The sequence below is a fragment of the Sprattus sprattus genome (genome assembly GCF_963457725.1).
Source record: "Sprattus sprattus genome assembly, chromosome: 14".
NCBI lineage: Eukaryota > Metazoa > Chordata > Actinopteri > Clupeiformes > Clupeidae > Sprattus > Sprattus sprattus.
The window spans coordinates 21365549-21385882 of NC_137912.1; the positions used below are offsets into that span (position 1 = coordinate 21365549).

Sequence of the window (20334 nt, forward strand, 5' to 3'; positions counted from 1 at the left end):
AGAATCAAACACAATTCAACTGAAAATCTAATTTCATTGTTACTTGCACGGCTCACATGCATGAAACATGAAGGGGAGGCCACGCAGAATTTATGATGATAATAAGTTATTTAATAGGGGTTACAGGTATATATTTATCTATTAATTATAAGCAACCATTTGGTGGATGTCAGTGTTGTGAATAGAAACAAACGGCGTAATGTAAAGTCAGTTAAATGGTAATCTAAAACAAACTACGACGATAATCCAAAATCCTCCGACAACGATCCAAAACCAACGAGTATCCAAACCAATAACTATCCAAATGCCAATGAATGATAACCAAATGCCGGAAATCCTAAGCTCTCCCGACTGCAGTCTGATCAGGGCTCTTGTAGCCCAGTCAATCAACCATACACCTGTTTCCAATGACCTGTGGTAGAGACAGAAAAGGCATGTAACAGATGTATCAAAAAAAAATTTAAAAAAAGTTTCATTAATTAATATATTCACATAGTCCTTACAACTATGGACTGTGAATTCCATACAATGACAGGTTTTCACAGACTTCCAGAGCAGCAAGTAAAGAAATTGTTTCTTGTGGTTCATACAGCAATCTCTCTTTATTCCATTAAATAGTAACAGATTTAGTGCCGAAGGTCTGACCCACCAGCCTCTCCAACTCTAGCCATATATACTGTTTAAGATACCTCCATAAGCTCTTAATGTTAATTTACTAGACTTCTTGTGACTTTTTTGCCTTTTTTAATTGATTTAATTGATTGTGCAGTTAAGAGTGGGACAGGAAATGAGAGGGAGAAGAGGTGGGGAGTGGACAGGAGTAATCACATCAGGCTGGATTCAAACCTGGGTCCTCCATGGACATCAAGCCTGAATGTGGTCTGGGCTACTGCTTGCCCCACAGTGCCCCCAAACTAGACTTCTAATGCAAACGGGTATGGCAACCTAACACTGTTCTAGATTATAATTGGGTTTCTCTGAGCCGTGGCCTGAAATGGTTCCCCGAGGCTGCTGCTGCCTGCCACCCCAGGTTGGTTCCTGACCCCAGGAGTCTGAGCCATGCCAGGGGGTGGACCTCTCCTTGGTCACCATAACACTACGGTTTGGAAGGTTATGGTGACTACATGTTTAGTGGTCAGAGTGGCTGGTTTGTCATGTTGGTCATGTTCTGTTATCTCCAGCAGGATATAGACAGCCATCTCTTACAGAGATGTCACTCTAAAATAACCACACGTCTGAAAACCCAAGACATCCTACTGTATAGAAATTCACTCAGTCATCTTAGTAATTGTGGCTGAAACTTCAACTAGCTAAGACAGCCCATGACATTAAGCTGACCTTCCACTGTTACTATAGCAGCACATTGTTATAGAACACTGTTGGGAGCACTGCATTCTAATGCTATGGTGACCAGAATATGGCTCTCTCTTCAGTTCCTAACCCTAGGAGACCCCATACCAGACACATAAGCACAACATTATGCATTCACAGTATATTACATAGCATCTGTTTCCTTGACTGCAACCAGTTCAGGGTACATGATGACGTGAGACTGTGTGGTGATTGTAGGCCTGTGGTTTTACAGATTGTTGCTCCAGCACTGGTGGATGCTTGTGCTAAAACCGGAGTTCAGTAGCTGCTGGTGATGCCCTGTAGAGGTGTCTGTAGTTGTAGGGTTTAGTAGCTGGTACTGGTAGATCTTTGGTGTCATATCACAATAGAGGTGTTTGACATCCTGGTAGAGAGTGTGTGTGTGTGTGTGTGTGTGTGTGTGTGTGTGTGTGAGAGAGATTGAGAGCAGTTTCAGAGCTTGGCCGGTGGTGGTATATCCTGGTTCAGTGTGTGTGGTGAGATTAAAGGCAGTTTCAGAGCTTTGCCGCTGGTGGTATATCCTGGTAGAGGTGTTTCTGGAGGAAGAGGAGGATCTTCTCCCATGCGTCTTCCTGGGCGTCTGCATGAGGCTTAGTCTGACCTCCCCACAGCATCATCACTACAACACAACTTCCAGGTTAGGAGGCACACTAGTAGTGTGTGTGTACCTATATTATTTATGCTGTGTTAAATTATGAAGGAACTGAAGTGTGTGTGAGAGTGTGTGTATGCGTGTGTTCGTACCTTTCGCCCTGTTGAACTGATTGATGAATTTACTGAACCGGATGTGTGGTGTGTATGGAGGCTCAATCAAGTGACCTGCGTCTGGGTATGACAACACCGTCAGCAGGTGACGATTTCCAGACCTCTCCATAATCTGCTCCATCTGTGTCCAGACACACACACACACACACACACACACACATATTGTTAATACAGGATGAAAGTCCTAGTGGATTATTAGAGACTACTGATCAGTATACTGTTGACTTGAACATACGCCATGAGCATGTCACTTTACTGTTGATGAGGAATATCCCACAGTTGGTCATTAGTGAATACATTCCTTCTTGAACTTTATAAAGACGAGCGTTGGAGAGAATACATTTGCAATTGACCCTTCCGCGACCACTCCCCAAAACGGTAACTGATCAATCATAGCATAGCAACGGTTACTAAGCTCGGGACCTCAGTCAAGCGAGCCATTTTAATGAATGGAAGTCAATGAGAGAGACGTCTGCTCGAGAAGAGAAAATGAAACGTTGTGCTTATGGAGTGTGTAATTCTGACAGTCGATATCCAAAAAGGCTGGAGGGGGGGGTAACATTTTATCCTTTCCCGAAACCCAAGACCCAGAGAGAGAAATGCCTGCTGTGGATCAAACAATGTAGACGACCCCCCCCCCCCCCCCCCCCCCCCCATCAGCTAAAATCTGCCCACTGCATCGAAAACGTGAGAAAAACCTTGCTTAAAATACGATTCAGTTTTACCACCTTACATGTTTGCGTAACGACTGTGTAGATAATAGAACAAATAAACATAGCTGGAATGAACCTGTTAGCCTTAGCATTTGTCTGTCTACAAACACGGCATGTAATGTCGTGGTTGTAGCCTATATAAGCATATTGCAGACCCTTTTGCCTGCTTCGATCTGAGATCTTGCTGTTTTTCCAAAAAATGCTTATGATTTCTTTGGGTAGAGCTGAAATTGACACGGTTGAAAACATGTTGCCACCCCATTCATACCAATGCTGAGAACCTGGGAAACGTGAATGCTTGACTGATATACCAAACGTTGCTAAGGGGGGGCGGAGTTTGCGGAAGGGTCAATTGAGCGTGTGTGTGTGTTCGTCTGTTTGTGAGAGAGAGAGAGATATAGAGAAAGACACACAGAGCAAGAGAGAGAGACACAGAGCTAGAGAGAGAGAGAGAGGGACAGAGAGAAATAGAGGGACAGAGAGAGAGAGAAAGAGAGAGAGAGAGAGAGAGAGATTTAGTAGCAGGTTAACTCACGTCTTCAGTGGACTCCACAGTGGCCCAGTTCTGATCATCCTGAGCAATCACAACCAGCAGAGGACACTTTATCTTGCCCACCTGTGCACACACACACACACACACACACACACACACACACACACACACATTAATCTCACCTTGCTAACCTACTCAAAAACACCACCACACAAACTCCCAACTAAAGATATTCTCTGTCCCTGTCACACACACACACACACACACACACACACACACACACACACACACACACACACACACACACACACACACACACACACACACACACACACACACACACACACACACACACACACACACACACACATACAAATTAAAACTCACATACTTGATGCAGGTTTAAGAAATGGAACCCCAGACGATTTCTTACCTACCCTTAGTAATGTCTCATTATGAATATTAATCTCACTTTGTTGACCTACTCAAAAATACCACCACACAAACAAGTTAATACTCTCATCTAAAGATATTATCTGTCCCTGTCACACACACTCATGGACACACACACACACACACACACACACTTACATCCACTTTAAGGTCAGGCTCAGTAGGGATGGGTAGAATGATATCTCTCCAGATCACATGATTATTCTCATCAATACGTGCCTTGGCCAAGCTCCTGCAGATGTGGACACACACACACACACACACACACACACACACACACACACACACACACACACACACAAACACATATGTTACACTGCTTTGCCTTGGAAGATCACATAACCTCATTCTTACACACATTCACAGTATGCAGGCTAGGCCATAGACCTAGAAGCGCGTTATCTATCGTACAGAGACGATCTCTCCACACTGTTACATATTCCATACGTATGGGGAACAGATCCATCGGATCAAGTGACATTCTTGCCACAGCCCACAGAGAGGGCGGAGCTCCGGGCCTTGGGCCTGCCAGAACCGGTCATTTTACCCCTGGACTTTCACACAGGCAGTTTAACTGGTTGATGCTGTGCCTTGATTGCACAGTTTTTGAAGGGTGCCAAACGACACAGGAAAAGACAGTTGCAGCCTCTGTAGCGGCTAGCGCGCACCTTCCTAGGAATATAACTATACGTTGTGGTCACGCAGACTGCAACAACTGTGATTGGTCCACTTGCTCAACATTTGGGGGTGTGTGTTAATAAAGCCTTTTCTAAGCAAGATTGATGAACAACCAATCATGTTGCTGACCACATTTTTACCAGAGATGTTCTTAAACTGTTAAGATTGCCACCTTCCCCTTTAGGACATCTCTGGCTAAACTTCTCTTGCAACAACAACAAAAAAAGACACTTTTATACAAATCACGTTTGTTCTGTCATCAGCCATTTTTTCCCCTCAACTAGTTCCCACTGTACTTACTGGTTCATTAGCTGAAAGATCTCATAGAGGGTCTTGTTGACAGGTTGAACATGACTACCACTGATACACACACAACACCGGGGCTGAAAGAGACATTATTCACAGTTTTAGTATTTATTTATTTAGTATTTATTGTCAGCACTGACTGCATAGCAGGTTTGAAGAATATACTGTATTTCACCATTCATTTGTCAACAGACTTAAAAATACGTCTTCTTACTTGTGTTACTCAACTTTTTACACAAATCGTTCCTTAAAAGCTCACATTTTGGGATCCCACGAGGGATTACTGTATACATTCTTTCTTGAACAGCTGTACTTCTGAAGGACTGTATTTATAGGGGAGTGTTTGAGAAAATACATTGTGTGTGTGAGAGACATAGTGCATTTAAGAGACAGAAAGAGGGAGAGAAACAGACAGATAGAGAGACTAACCTTGGCGGTTTTAGAGTATGCTGCGAGTGTGAGGGTGACTGACGCCCCAAAGGACAGACCAAGCACAGCCACTCTATCTGAAGACACCTGAGGCAGGGACTGCAGGATATGATACGCCATCTACAACACACACACTTTTTTTTAAAGGACCCATTATTTTGTCGCGATAAGACTTACTAACTCCTACACACCACCACCACAAAAAAACAAAAGCATGTGGACTCATGTGCCGTTTCAGTGCTGTGCCGAATGGCTTAACCTGCTCCGTAACACCACAGCATGCTTTCCATCACATGCATGTGTGTGTACTACACTACTGATAGAACAATCTGATAAAACACACACACCAAAGATTATGGGAATTTGGATGAAAGGTTACAGACTGGACTATGCCCAACTAGACAGTAAAACACCAACACACACACACCTCAAAGTATCCGCCCTCAATATCCAACGTCCGCTTTTTATCCGGAGTGAGGTATTCCAACGCCAAAGCAACATAGCCATGTGATGCCAGGAGGGCGGCCCGGTACTCCACCAGCCCCCCTCCCCCTCCCCACATGTCCAGGACTGCAGGAAAGGGCCCTGGGCCTGAAACACACACACACACACACACACACCGATCACAAGCTACCGATCACTTCAGACTGGAAGGAATTGAACTACAGCAAAGCTACTGAAGGCAGAAATCTAGTTAGTTTAACTAAAACTACTTAAAGTAACACTACCCAACAATTTGACACACTGCACATTATGCACGGCATTATGGGAGCGACTATGCCGGCAAGCTACAGTATTTACTTGTTCCCAGATCATAAAAAATACCCCACTATTCATGGGAAAGTGCAAAGAATGTAAGCTTTAATGTCAATCATTCAGACAGCTGCATTTCAGAAACTAGAATCCAGGTGGGGATATTGCACCAAGTAGGATTACTCAGTTAGCCAGGTAACCTCTAAAAAAGCATGCAACAACATCTCTGAACATCTGTTAATAAATAGCAATAATCAATACATATGACTAATTGACATATAATATATTAACGCTTAGTTTTACAAATGTAGATTCAAAATATTAAAAACTGTAGCCTAAACTATCTCATCTGGGCTTTTCTGGAGACCAAGATTTTTTGTCTTAAACTAATCTGGATTTTTTATTATTTGACTACAACTATAACAGTTTGAAAAAAAGGGGCCTATAGTCTTACTTGTCAGTTTTGTAACATCTGAATGGTACAGTCTTCAACTTGCGCCATTTTACCGTTTGAACAGCTTGGACACTGGTCTAAATAACGGGCCTATCTTTTACCAGTTAGAACAAAATCTGTTTATCTGAGCTTGCTTTGTAATTAAACAATGGTCGACTGGTCACGTTAGATTCACCTGTGCTGTTCTGTCTGTGGACCTTGCTGACTTTAAACCCTTTTCCCCTTTTCTCTTAGTCATGGAAGATGCAAGCAGGGGTGGGACCTACACTGGAACTGAACCCATGGGCCTACTTTGGAGCCTGCGGCCAATTCCTGGTAGCAGACACGGGCTCAGGTAGCGTAGCTATGTATCAGACAGAGGTGTGAGACTCTCCTGTCTGCTTAGTACAGGCTACTGAATATTGCGTGAACGTGTGTGTGTGTGTGTGTGTGTGTGCGTGCGTGTTTGTGTGTGCTTGTGTGTGTGTGTCCGCGTCCATACAGTCTACTAAATGTCTTTCTGGGATGTTTTAGGCTGCGAAAGAGGAACGTTCGGTCTCCAATGGTGGTGAACATATCCGTCTACAAAGGTCACATGAACCAGGGCTTTTCTGAAGAGGCCGCATTGGTGACGGTTGTCACAGAGAGATGGTACCTGGCGCCAGGTGTGCAGCGTGTGGACATTAGGGAACAAGGGGTCAAAGGCACGCTCTTCATACCACCAGGTACAATCTCTCACACTCACTCTCACACACACACTCTCACTCTCACATTTACACACACACACTCACACTCTCACTCTCACTCACACTCTTACACACCCTCTCAATCACACTGTCACTCACTCAATCACACACTCACTCTCACTCTCACACAGTCACACTCTCAATCACACACTCACACTCACACTCACACACTCTCACTCTCACTGTCACTGTCACTCACACTCACACTCACACTCACACGAGAATAAATGTAAGAAATGCGCACACACATAGCCATATAGAGACAGGCCAGACCAACACACACACAACGCTGTAAACCTATTTTTGCACTGTTGAATCTGCACAGCGACCTACAGCTGCAGAAAGTAACAAAATGTGCAAACTAGCAAAAATGGTCCTCTTTTCTTTTCATATGTATACAAATTATATTCAAAACATCCTATTAAAACAGAGTGTGTGTGTGTGTGAGTGTGAATGTGAGTGTGCGATTGAGTGAATGAGTGAGTGTGAGTGTGAGTGTGAGTGTGAGTGTGAGTGTGAGTGTGAGTGTGAGTGTGAGTGTGAGTGTGAGTGACAGTGAGAGTGAGAGTGTGTGAGTGTGAGTGTGAGTGTGTGATTGAGAGTGTGACTGTGTGAGAGTGAGAGTGAGTGTGTGATTGAGTGAGTGACAGTGTGATTGAGAGGGTGTGTAAGAGTGTGAGTGAGAGTGAGAGTGTGAGTGTGTGTGTGTAAATGTGAGAGTGAGAGTGTGTGTGTGTGAGAGTGAGTGTGAGAGATTGTACCTGGTGGTATGAAGAGCGTGCCTTTGACCCCTTGTTCCCTAATGTCCACACGCTGCACACCTGGCGCCAGGTACCATCTCTCTGTGACAACCGTCGCCAATGCGGCCTCTTCAGAAAAGCCCTGGTTCATGTGACCTTTGTAGACGGATATGTTCACCACCATTGGAGACAGAACGTTCCTCTTTCGCAGCCTAAAACATCCCAGAAAGACATTTAGTAGACTGTATGGACGCGGACACACACACACAAGCACACACAAACACGCACGCACACACACACACACACACACACACGTTCACGCAATATTCAGTAGCCTGTACTTGGCAGACAGGAGAGTCTCACACCTCTGTCTGATACATAGCTACGCTACCTGAGCCCGTGTCTGCTACCAGGAATTGGCCGCAGGCTCCAAAGTAGGCCCATGGGTTCAGTTCCAGTGTAGGTCCCACCCCTGCTTGCATCTTCCATGACTAAGAGAAAAGGGGAAAAGGGTTTAAAGTCAGCAAGGTCCACAGACAGAACAGCACAGGTGAATCTAACGTGACCAGTCGACCATTGTTTAATTACAAAGCAAGCTCAGATAAACAGATTTTGTTCTAACTGGTAAAAGATAGGCCCGTTATTTAGACCAGTGTCCAAGCTGTTCAAACGGTAAAATGGCGCAAGTTGAAGACTGTACCATTCAGATGTTACAAAACTGACAAGTAAGACTATAGGCCCCTTTTTTTCAAACTGTTATAGTTGTAGTCAAATAATAAAAAATCCAGATTAGTTTAAGACAAAAAATCTTGGTCTCCAGAAAAGCCCAGATGAGATAGTTTAGGCTACAGTTTTTAATATTTTGAATCTACATTTGTAAAACTAAGCGTTAATATATTATATGTCAAATGTATTGATTATTGCTATTTATTAACAGATGTTCAGAGACGTTGTTGCATGCTTTTTTAGAGGTTACCTGGCTAACTGAGTAATCCTACTTGGTGCAATATCCCCACCTGGATTCTAGTTTCTGAAATGCAGCTGTCTGAATGATTTACATTAAAGCTTACATTCTTTGCACTTTCCCATGAATAGTGGGGTATTTTTTATGATCTGGGAACAAGTAAATACTGTAGCTTGCCGGCATAGTCGCTCCCATAATGCCGTGCATAATGTGCAGTGTGTCAAATTGTTGGGTAGCGTTACTTTAAGTAGTTTTAGTTAAACTAACTAGATTTCTGCCTTCAGTAGCTTTGCTGTAGTTCAATTCCTTCCAGTCTGAAGTGATCGGTAGCTTGCAGAGAGCTATGCTTTCAAAGTAGCTTTCCCAGCGCTGGTTACCTGTAACTGTTCCATTTTCGTCGCTGATATAATGGCCAAACGCCTCCCAGCAGTCCTTATCCTCTGAGTGATGTAAAGAATGGACCGTCACCTCTTGTTTTGGGTGTAGATTTCTCACAACTATCTGAAACTTCTCGTCCACCAGTGCCCGGGTTGGCTGCACCGACAACACCGGACACACAGCCATTGAGCTCGCCGACCTACGAAGACTGACATCAGCAGAAACATTTATCTTTGGGCTACTCTGGAATAAAATGACATTCTGTTATTTTTACATCTTTACAAAGTCTTCGGTCATACACAAATAACGCTAGGACTCAGTGAAAGTGCATCATAGTATCGCGATACACATGGAGCCCGAGATTAACCCTTTCAATCTCAACCTCAAGTTCACATGCCAAGAGTAAAAGTAAACTAAGGGGCCAGTCGATTTGGTAATAAAAACGAAGAATTTGGACATCACAGGAGAATTGCATAGCCTACCTTAGCCAAATGCAAGTCGGAAGTTGATGTTTACCCGAAACTAACACTCGTGCAGCCTTCTGTGCCAAGATGCAATAACTTCTGAAAATCATGACTGCGTTTCCCCTGAGTGTCGTTGACCTACCACTGCAGTAGCCGTGGAGACCTAGTGTTCAGAATTAGTATCTGGCTTTTAAAACTGATCAACAATTTCAGTCATCTGTTGCGTAGTGAAAGCCAGAGTGCTGCGAGACGCTTCTTTCGAACCACCAACGATACTGTCTGGAGGTTGTGGTCTTGCCCCCTGCCTGCAGTAAGGGTGTTTGAAGATAGGGGTTTATTAACTACAACCATGAACGCCGCTGCCCTGCGTGCTTGAAGGCGCGGATTTATGATGGTAGCTCTCAGTAATATTTTGTCCAACAACTTTAACGAGTTCAGAATATTACAGATAGTCTTTTGATAACATAATTTGAGATCAAGTAGTGAACTGATCTAATTCTGGCGATAATGTAGTGCATAACGGCTGACCCTGCAACAGTTTTGGTCAAAGGTCGGTATATCAGCTTCTCTATAATTCAGAATATCAGGATTGAAATATGTAATATTCGTGGATTTAGAATTTCTGTGTGATGAGCTGCTTGGCATATTCAGGAGAAAGAGTCTTATCCAGAAAGGGTTCTGTGGCTTATTTATACCTAATGACAAAATAAGCATCTTGTTCTTCTATATGTTCCTAAGAGATGAACCTTTTCCCTTAGAAGTGTAAAAACAGCAACAACAAAGATAACCATTAACCAAATCTCACACACTTACCACTGGGGGGAGCTAGCTTCATATGAAACAATAAATGATTGCCAGATGAAGTCAGGTTTGTGTGCCCTTGCTGGACGAAGAATGTGCTACTAGGGGCAAGACCAACTGCAAGCGTCTTGAAGGGTCTGCAATTGCATGAGTTGGAATGCTCCAAATCTGGACACATTCACACACACCTCATAGAGTGCCTTTCTCACCTTCACACACCTTTCATAGTATGCCTTCCTCACATTCACACACACACCTTGTAGAGGGAGAGATGGAGGGAGAGAGGGTGAGAGAAATGAGAGTAACAGTCAGTGGACAAGCTGAAGGTCAAAGTGCAAGGCATAGCGTGACACAGTACCTATTCAGCGAGCTAAATGAGGGAGCTAGCTAAAAGCCTACATACAGTACTTGACTTGATAACATTACCAGCAGCAGTACAGCTGGCATGAATGTAAACTAAAAGGGCAATAATCACTGTGTGAGAACACGAGATTCGTGATAAAGCAGCTGCTGTGATCACCAAAAGTTGGCACACCACACCACACTGATATTGCTCACACAACTGGGGTCAGAAAGCAAACTGAGGTGTGAGTGACTCCAACCAAATATAGCATGAAAATGGGGGCAGGCTACTGAGAACCATCTCAGGCAGTGGGTCAGAGAAACCTGATTATCATACAGAACAATACAAAGTTGCCATACCTGTTTGCATTAAAAGCCTAGGCCCCTAGGAGGTACCATTACAATTCTGTGCATCTATAGTGTGCTGCCAACTGTGCACAAAGTTCTTTTTGGAGCGTCTATTTTTGTATTTCAGCATGCTTATGCAACAGACAGGAAATGGCTTAATGTCACTATGATTTTGCAGATCAAGGCACAGATACGGAGGACTGAGTGTTTTTCTTTTTAGAATTTATCAGAAGTTATCAGAGCAGTGGGCGTAAGTAGCAGTTCTGTGAAAGTGTGACATCTCACAGGAGACTACACACTTTCACGGCTGTAAGGATTATGTTAATAAAGTCTATAATGAATCTAAAATCATTCATGTGTAACATGCACAAATAATAATAATAATAATACACTTTATTTGTATAGCAACTTTCATGCAAAACAATGCAGCTCAAAGTGCTTAACAGCAAATAAATTACGTGCACAAAGAAATGACATGCACAGTGATTCACATAAAAAATAGACATAAAATAAACACATCAGCATAAATAAAAGATTTCAGCACTTAAACTTGTTATTTTGCTTTAAGTCACAGCCTGTTTTATCTAGTTGAAGACCCAGCCACTGTGACAGTGTATTTTTCGACACAGGATCTGTGAGATTATTAGAGGAATGTGCATATCTGCATGAGCGTTCTGTGAAAGTATGTCAACTGTCCCTGTCAGGAAAACTTGCCCTTTAGTTGTAACTAAGGCATATGTTCATGAATTAGTTCATGTGGAATTCTCTTAAATATTAGGCCTACCACTGTGTTCTTGAAACATTATGTCTTTATTCTCATGATTTTAAGACTTTTCTTAATGCAGCCTAAAATTATGACATTATTCTGGGTCCCCTAAAACTATATAGCCTATTATAATTATTCTAGTATTATGTTATAGTAAAATATATTTTACTTTCACAGCCGGCTTCCGGAAGGCCTGATGATACACGGGGGAAAAATAACATTTCTTTCGAAATATTCATCAATATAATAGTTTATCTGAGTCTGTTTTCTAGAAAGGCTTGGACTTCGTTTGAATGTGGTTGTTATTTTAGGTTAAGCCATACCCAGTGGCGGACCTAGTCATTTGGGGGCCTAAGGCGAACATAGCCAGGGGCCCTCTTCATCCGTCCTTTTAATGCAAAAAAAAAAGGGCCACCTCAAAGCAGGGGCGGACTGGGGGAAAAAAGTGGCCCGGGAGTTGTCTGTCAGAGCGGCCCACTTAATATACGGCGCGTTGCCCACTCAATGTATGCAAAATACCCATACACTTAACATAATTTTGGATGATTACAAAGAAATAACATTATATATGTTTTTTAATAACATTTGGATCCACAAATTTGCCTGGATGGACACATGGAATAAAATGATACTGGCTATTGTAACACTTCAAGGTATAGTTTGCTAGATGAATATGCTTAACTCTGGGCTAGTATCCTACATTAAGCAATATCAATTTTTTTGTAGGCTGATTACTCATACAGCAATACCTTTTTGTATAGTAGATGGCAGCACACAATCAAAATATTTCCCCTCTACCTACATAGCTACAGTAGCTAGTTATATGGAAGAAAGTTGCATTCAGGAGCCTTCATAAGCAAACATGATTTGGCTCCACATTAAATTATCCCACTTTTTCATTATCCACATGTCTCAAATGTTGTATGATGCAACATAGCTTTACAGGACACATAAAATATGTGTAAAATATCCACCCTTTGTAGAAACCTGTTGAATCGATACATTTGGTGTAGGAAGTCCTAATTGTTTTGTTGTCAATTTATCTTAATTAGTACGCCGACTAAAAATGAGTTTCTTTCAAGGAGTGACTCCAGTTGTTGCACTGAATGTTAGACATCTTGACAGAATATGCCTTGACCGTTTTTTTAAAACCCATACGTCCTTATACTTATGACGAAAGAATGGAGCATGGCGAGCCCTCCCGGAAGCCATGGAAAATGCATTGAGAGCCCTCTTTTATGAAAGAGAATGGATTTAACATTAGAGTGAGAGAGATCTGGGGCGATTTCCATTTAGCCCCAAATAGGGACGCCGCCTTCTGAAGCACAACTGTTGCGTGACTGTTGCCTGATTCGACATTTGGTAATTTCCGACAGAGAACATTTTTTTTCCTTTTCCTGAAGGCAGTTCGTCGCCACAATCGCCCTTAAGGTCCGCCGCCACTGGTTTGAACTTTATTGTAGAAATGAACAGAACAGAACATACGATGGGGTGTAAACATCAGTGGTAATGGTAGTGTTGCATGCTGGGTGTGTGATTATGTGTGTGTGTGTAGGGTTGTTAAAGGTGTCTACGAGCGAGACACGCAAGTATTAGGCTAGAGTGATTGACATTTAATAACAAATAAACATAGTAAGACTGACGGAGGAGATTAGATTAGTAAAGAAAATAGTAACCATGAGTGTGAATACAGGTCACTAGGAGTAGTATAAATAGCAGACAGTGATTCCTATTATTTGTCATTAGAGGTATATAATGTATTCGGTGAAGCAAGGAAACTGTCGCGAACGACAACATCTGCGGAAGGGCCAGTTGGTTATGCACTTGGGCCATCCCATTGGCCCATCGGTGCCTGGGTGGGCAGCTCGTCGATGGCTTTCTGCTGGGTGAGGGCCTAAGGCAGCTGCCTAGTTTGCCTTAATGGTAGGTCCGCCACTGGCCATACCCGTTCACTGATGCTCCTGATTTGCGCAAATGTTATCAAACATTTTCTCTCTGCTGACATCAGCTCCGCACTGCGCACAGCTGAGCACATTTATTCAGACATTATTATAATATAACATGTTTAAACAGGTAACTTTTTTCAAATCCGCTGGAGGATTTTGTTCTCCCGGAACAATCCTTCCTATTTCGACACTGCTTGCCACATTTATCCCAACCGGTTAACAAGTGTCCACCAACAACTCACATTTGCAGCTTGAGTGAAGCATCTTGGAAATCGAGTAGGCTATTTTGAAACTATTAGTGTGCGATTTAGATTTTTAGGGGAATTGTCACAGCTGAGAAGAGAAAATGGAAGATAATGTTTTAAGGTTTAATCATAATCTCGCGCTCAAACAAGCGCTGGACATTGCATTAATTAGCCTGTTTATTCAACACCGTAACATGGTGATAAAATGGTTTGATAAAATAACGTAGCAGGTAATGTGGTGATGCAACAATTCAATATCGGCGGTTTGTGACGTCAGACCTAGGCCTATAAAGCCAAGTGTTTGTCAAATTCGTCTCCGTGCGTCCTGTTCACCACAGGAACAAGCCCTCTGTCGGTAAGTTTGTCTTATCAAGGAATGTTTTCATATTAACAATACTTAATTGTACACCTGAGAAAGGATTTTTAATATCCACACAGCCTATGAGCTTTGTACATGCTCATAACATTGATTTTGATAATAATAATAACAAAGAGAAATGTAACTTCCTTCACATACAACACAAATACAAAGGTAACTTCCTTCACATATACAACACAAATACACAAATACACATATACAACATAAATGTGATATATTATTATTATAATCAAAACCATAAAGGTTGCATCAGAAGTTAATAAGGATGCACAGTTGTAGCTACAATACGCAGCAACGTGCAAGACACACCTATACATCTTTTAGATCTGGGCCCCTGGTGCAGAAAACAGATATTTAAATTAGATGTTCCTCACAATGTTTTCATAAGCCTGAAACCTAAGGGATTCGGTGCTTAGCTGTAGTTGGATTAGCTGAATTTTAGTATTCAAGTCATGACAAGTGTGATGACAGAGCAAAGTGCCCTGTATACTGCACAAAAATTGGTAACAGGTCAGACTACGGTTGCATAAGCCTAAAGTAAACTCGTGCTTGACTGGCTTCTTTCTTGTGATGCTGAGCTCATTAATCCTCATGTTGATTGATGTTCTACTGCGTTTTGGAGCCGTCGCTGTCAGACCTGTAGTGGCGAACATGGAGAACTTCACCCTTTGCACTCAGAGAGCTGAGGATATCTCACACCCGAATCCATCAGGTTCTCCACATCCGTGTTCCCCAGACTCTCCATCAGAGGCTGACAGACACGAACTGTTATATGACATCCTGAGGCTACCCACAACGTATGTCCTGATTTACATCTTTGCACCAATACCTTCCAACTCTACGTTGTATTTTATTACTGATTTGCTTTAAATAACTGCAATCATTTCCACCAACAGACAATTCCAGGAGCTCTGTTGTGGAATGCGCAACAATGTGAGTACACATTTTGGATGAATGTTAACGTATCTTTCATCTGAAATATAAAATACCGCCTGGGTGTAAAGCTAAAGGCCCAATGCAGCCTTACTTTTACACACAAAACCTTAGAAATCATTATAAACATGGCCCATCGGTGTAGGAATGGGTAGATAGATGTCTGAGGCATTCATTTGTAACTTTGAGTGCTATATGAGTTGAAAAGCACTATGTTAATGCAGTTAAATTACCATAACAGGACGTTATATTTATGACATTCATGCTGTGCTTGCCATTTTGGAACATATTGCTTGCTCTCTCAATTGCATATGTAACAGTACTGATAACTTGTTTGTCTTGATAGATTGCAATATCTAGTAGACTTCAAACTCATTCACTTGGTATTAGATAACATCAATACATTTTTATGATTTCCTCAAATGTCTACTACCACAGGTGTTGCTAGTTCAATTATTAGCAATAAGAAACTGCTTAGGTCAATACAGATATGAATGGCTTACCTGTTATCATGACACAACAAGAAGGCCTCTTACTCGTTCACTCAGTAAGAGACCACACTAAGTGTCTCCCATGGCTGTAAGAGCTGCAGGCTTTAGGTGATGTCATTGCAAACATGAATGACCAGGGACATCCACAGGAGTGGGCTTAGGTTGCTCGGGCAACTGCCCGTTTGCCCTTCTCGACTGAAGTTGCCCCTTCGAAGGAAATATATGTATTTGCGATCAGGAGACGGGGGCGTGGCAGCAACGGGTTAGTGAGAGTTTAAAATGATATTGGCAACATTTGCGATCAGATGACGGGGGCGTGGCAGCGGCGGTTAGTGAGAGTTTAAAATGATATTGGCAAAATTTGCGATCAGATGACGGGGGCGTGGCAGCGGCGGTGACAAAAATAAATGTGTTGCCCCTTTTTTCCAGGGCAGAGCAACTGCCCTTCAAAATTCCTGTGCACGGCCCTGTGAACGACTGTTTACATTTATTTGCCTTCAACCTTACAAAAATGCCAATGTGGCCAAGGCAGAAAGTGAGTTTGATACCCCTGAAAACACAACACTTGTACCTACTGTTTGTAAACTGCCTTTCAATCTCATAAAAGATGACGGCAGAGGAGCTTGCACAGATGTTTGCCTCATGGACTGAAGACAGAGTCAGAAAGAACATTTTTGAAACCATGGCGGAACTTGAGGAAAGGAAAAACATCCTTTCTTCCAGCTATCATGAAAGGTCAGATATTCATTAAGTTACTAATGAAGATTTAATTGAAGATAGTTAGTGAAGATAAAAGCATTTTCAAGCTCATTCATAGTATTCATTAACTTCATTAAACACATTACTTTAATCTTTCTGCATATTTTTGTCTGATATAGAAATCAGCTTAATAAAGAGGAACTTCCTGAAGTCCAGCTGGCTCCAGTGACAAAAGAGATCTTTGGCACAGTTCTGGACTCTTTGCAGGGGTCCTCATCTGACCTAACCAAGGTTGCAAGTAAACAGCAATTCGTTAGTTACCTTAGTGGGATGGTACACAAAATTAAGGCTTTCCCAAAACAATTGAAGCCATTGTGTAAGGTCTCCAAAGAGCTGAGCATCACACCAGATGTGTGCAAAACACTCTCTGACCTTCTAGCCTGCCTAAAATCCACCCAGTCTACCACTAGTCTCGAAAGCGACGTGGATCGACTCTGTGCTGAGGATGACTTCAATAGAGCTTCAGAGAATGTCAGTAACATCCTTTTTACAACACCAGTTTCTTCTTTGAGCCAAGATGACATCACTCAGGCTTTACAGCCTGACGCCAGTTCCCTCTCAGTGTCATCCATGATGTCCGTGCACGACGATGCTCGTAGAATTGTTGCCACTATTGTGACAGACTTGGAGCAGCTTTATGAGAGCATGGAGCCAAAGGAAATCGAGATGCTGCAAAACCAAAGTCAAGAGAGCCAAGGACCTGCTGAGCCTAACACGTCCCACGAGATGCTGCAGAACCAGGAGGAGCCCATCGGGGAATGTCACACCACTGAAAAAACATTTAACAACAAAGTTTACAATGTCCTGTGCCGCGCTCAAATAAAACTCAGAATGTTCTTCACTCTGCATCGCTCACAAGACATTGTAACAGACTCGCACATGGACCTGGCGAATGAGGAACCTTGCCAAGAGGTTGCTGACCTTGCTGCACAGCAATCTATTACCTCTTCTCTTGCAGACACTCAAGAGGATGCCTCCCTGGCAGATTGTCCTTCATCGTCTCAAACTTGTCTCAAGGATGAGCCCTTGGTCTCCACTGATGGAGAAGTATCTGAAGATGAATGGGCTGAACTTGGTGATGGTGTTATTGAAACAATTGCAGAGACTTCCCTAGCAGGTCAGGCTTCCCCAACCTCAGAGACACCAGCTGCAGTGATATCTGACAGTAACAAGCGCAGCATTGGCAAAAAAATTAAAAATATCTTTGCCAAACAGCCAAAGACTTTGAATGATGCCCCAGTACTGCTTCTAGACACTCAAGTGGCAGCCAACCTGGCAGAAACTAGAGATGGTCCAGATACTGTATCACTGGCCTCTGAGACACAAGGACAGCAAGCCATGATGACCTCATCTCAAATTTGTTTCAAGGATGAACCCTTGGTCGCCTCTGATGGAGAAGTATCTCAAGATGAATGGGCTGAACTTGGTGATGGTGTTATTGAAACAATTGCAGAGACTTCCCTAGCAGGTCAGGCTTCCCCAACCTCAGAGACACCAGCTGCGGTGATATCTGACAGTAACAAGTGCAGCATTGGGGGTAAAATTAAGAATTTCTTTGCAAAACAGCCAAAGAGCTTGAATGATGCCTCAGTACTGCTTGCAGACACCCAAGAGACAGCCTCCCTGGCAGAAAGTGGAGATGGTCCTGATACTGTATCACTGGCCTCTGAGACACATATACAGCAAGCCATGACCTCTTCGTCTCAAACTTGTCTCAAGGATGAGCCCTTGGTCTCCTGTGATGGTGAATATTATGAGAATGAATGTTCTGAGCTTGTCGACAGTGTCATGGAACCAAATGCAGAAACTGACCATGTGAGTCAGGCATCTCCAGTCTTGGAGACATTTGCTGTGACATCTGATGGCAACAAGCACAGGATTGGCAAGAAATTCAAAAATCTATTTCACAAAAAACCGAAGGACTTGAAGGGATTCCCTATAGTGCTGGTAGATACCGAGGAGGCAGTTTCCGCCTTGGCAGAGACAGGAGAGGACAGCAGTGGTCTAGATGCTATCTTACTAGCATCTGAGACACATGGACAGCAATCCATGGCGTTATCGTCTCAGGCTTGTATCCAGGATGACCATCTCATGGTCCCCTCTGACAGAGAAGAAACCGAGAGTCAATGTTCTGTGCGCAACGAGATCGACACGATTGTTGAAGAGAGTCAAGTGTCTCCTATCTCGGAACCCCCAGCTGTCATGCCAACAGCTGAAAACGATGGCAACAAACGGGACATTGGGAGGAAATTAAAAGTCCTCTTTACCAGACAGCCGAAGAACTTGAGCGAAGACTCCAAAGTACCAATAGTCTCCCAGGAGCCAATTCCCTCTCTTGAGGAGACTGTAGCTGTCAGCAGCACACCTGAAGCCGTACCACGGGCCTCTGAGGTTGATCTACAGCAGATGAAGAGCACATCCCCTGAAGAGTCTGCCACAAGCGCGCCCGCTGGAGAGTCTGTTCCTCTGTCTGAGGACGTTTATGTGTGCAATGGACCTGCAACACTGTCCATGAGCCCTGAGGAGGAGCTTTCATCGGGCACGGTCAGCTCCAACAACAAAGATAAACTCCTCAGCATGGGTAAGAAACTGAAAAATGTCTTCACTAAACAGCCTAAGTCACCACACACGCTTTCCACTGACAGAAACTTGCTGAGGACCTCTACCAGGTGTTACAGCGACAGCAACCTTCCTGGTGCAGCTGTACCTGAGGAATTTTCCAATGTCGCCGAGGCAACAGCAGCCTTGAAGGAGATGATTGAGAGAGTACGCATTGGTCTGGACGACCCAGCCACGGCAACTGCAAAGATCGAACTCCTGATGTCCCACGGAGTCCTCCGTCCATTCGTCAAACCCGCGGTGGACCGTGTGTTCAATTACATGAGCACCACCAGTAGCTCACCAGCTTGTAGCCCCCCCTGCAGGTTCGCCTCTGAAGGCAGCATTCAGAAGACACAGAGGAATGGCGAGCAGAGAAGGGTGCTTGTTGTGGATGTAGACAACGAACTTGCTGTCGCTTTTGCAAGGAGGGCTGTGAACGGTCTCCTCGTGCAGGTGCTGGCGACCCTTGTCCCCTTGTCGGAGGAAGCTGCTCCTTCTAAATGTCCTGGGATGGACATGGTCACCAACATCATCACCAAAGAGGTCATCAGCACAGTGGCAGCTAGCTCCGGTGTCGTGAAGGACAGTGCTATGGGTAAATCTGAACTGTTGATCTGCTTAAGTTGGATGGATTGCTATGTCACATATAATGACACGCAGGCACACATTCACACAATCATATAAACATATACTATACACATACCACACACACACACACACACAAATACACACACACAATCATGTACAAACATCTATACACAGACACACACACAAACAAACACACACACACACACACACACACACACACACACACACACACACACACTCATACAAACAACAAACAAACAATCATATACAAATATATATACACATACATTCACACACATACACACAAACATAAATTGACCCATATACACACACAAACACACTTACACACATAAATACACGTTTATGTGTGTGAATGTATGGACAGGGTAATTGATCATATGGAACTGACTGCTTTTCCTACAGGCACTGACAGTAACGACATGGACACA

General features: G+C 43.2%; 1 protein-coding gene across 1 annotated transcript; it reads right to left on the reverse strand.

Annotated features, from left to right (window-relative positions):
• Positions 1–95: 95 nt before the first annotated feature.
• On the reverse strand, positions 96–9980 carry LOC308375219 (peroxisomal succinyl-coenzyme A thioesterase-like). The gene is made up of 11 exons (XM_080851305.1): positions 9705–9980; positions 9222–9430; positions 8272–8371; positions 7902–8092; positions 5636–5799; positions 5209–5328; positions 4774–4856; positions 3934–4027; positions 3385–3465; positions 2116–2257; positions 96–1990 (listed from the first exon to the last, which is right to left on the reverse strand). The coding sequence occupies exons 1-11, from the start codon at positions 9794–9796 to the stop codon at positions 1866–1868; spliced, it is 1401 nt and encodes a 466-aa protein (XP_080707431.1). The 5' UTR covers positions 9797–9980; the 3' UTR covers positions 96–1865.
• Positions 9981–20334: the final 10354 nt, after the last annotated feature.

Excerpts from the sequence above, each read along its gene's own strand:
- LOC308375219 (XM_080851305.1), bottom strand. The coding sequence starts at position 9,796 with ATGATTTTCAGAAGTTATTGCATCTTGGCACAGAAGGCTGCACGAGTG. Across the intron at positions 4,857-5,208 it reads CATACTCTAAAACCGCCAAG|CCCCGGTGTTGTGTGTGTAT; the intron begins GTTAGTCTCTCT and ends TGTCTCTTTCAG. Across the intron at positions 3,466-3,933 it reads AGCCTGACCTTAAAGTGGAT|GTGGGCAAGATAAAGTGTCC; the intron begins GTAAGTGTGTGT and ends GTGTGTGCACAG.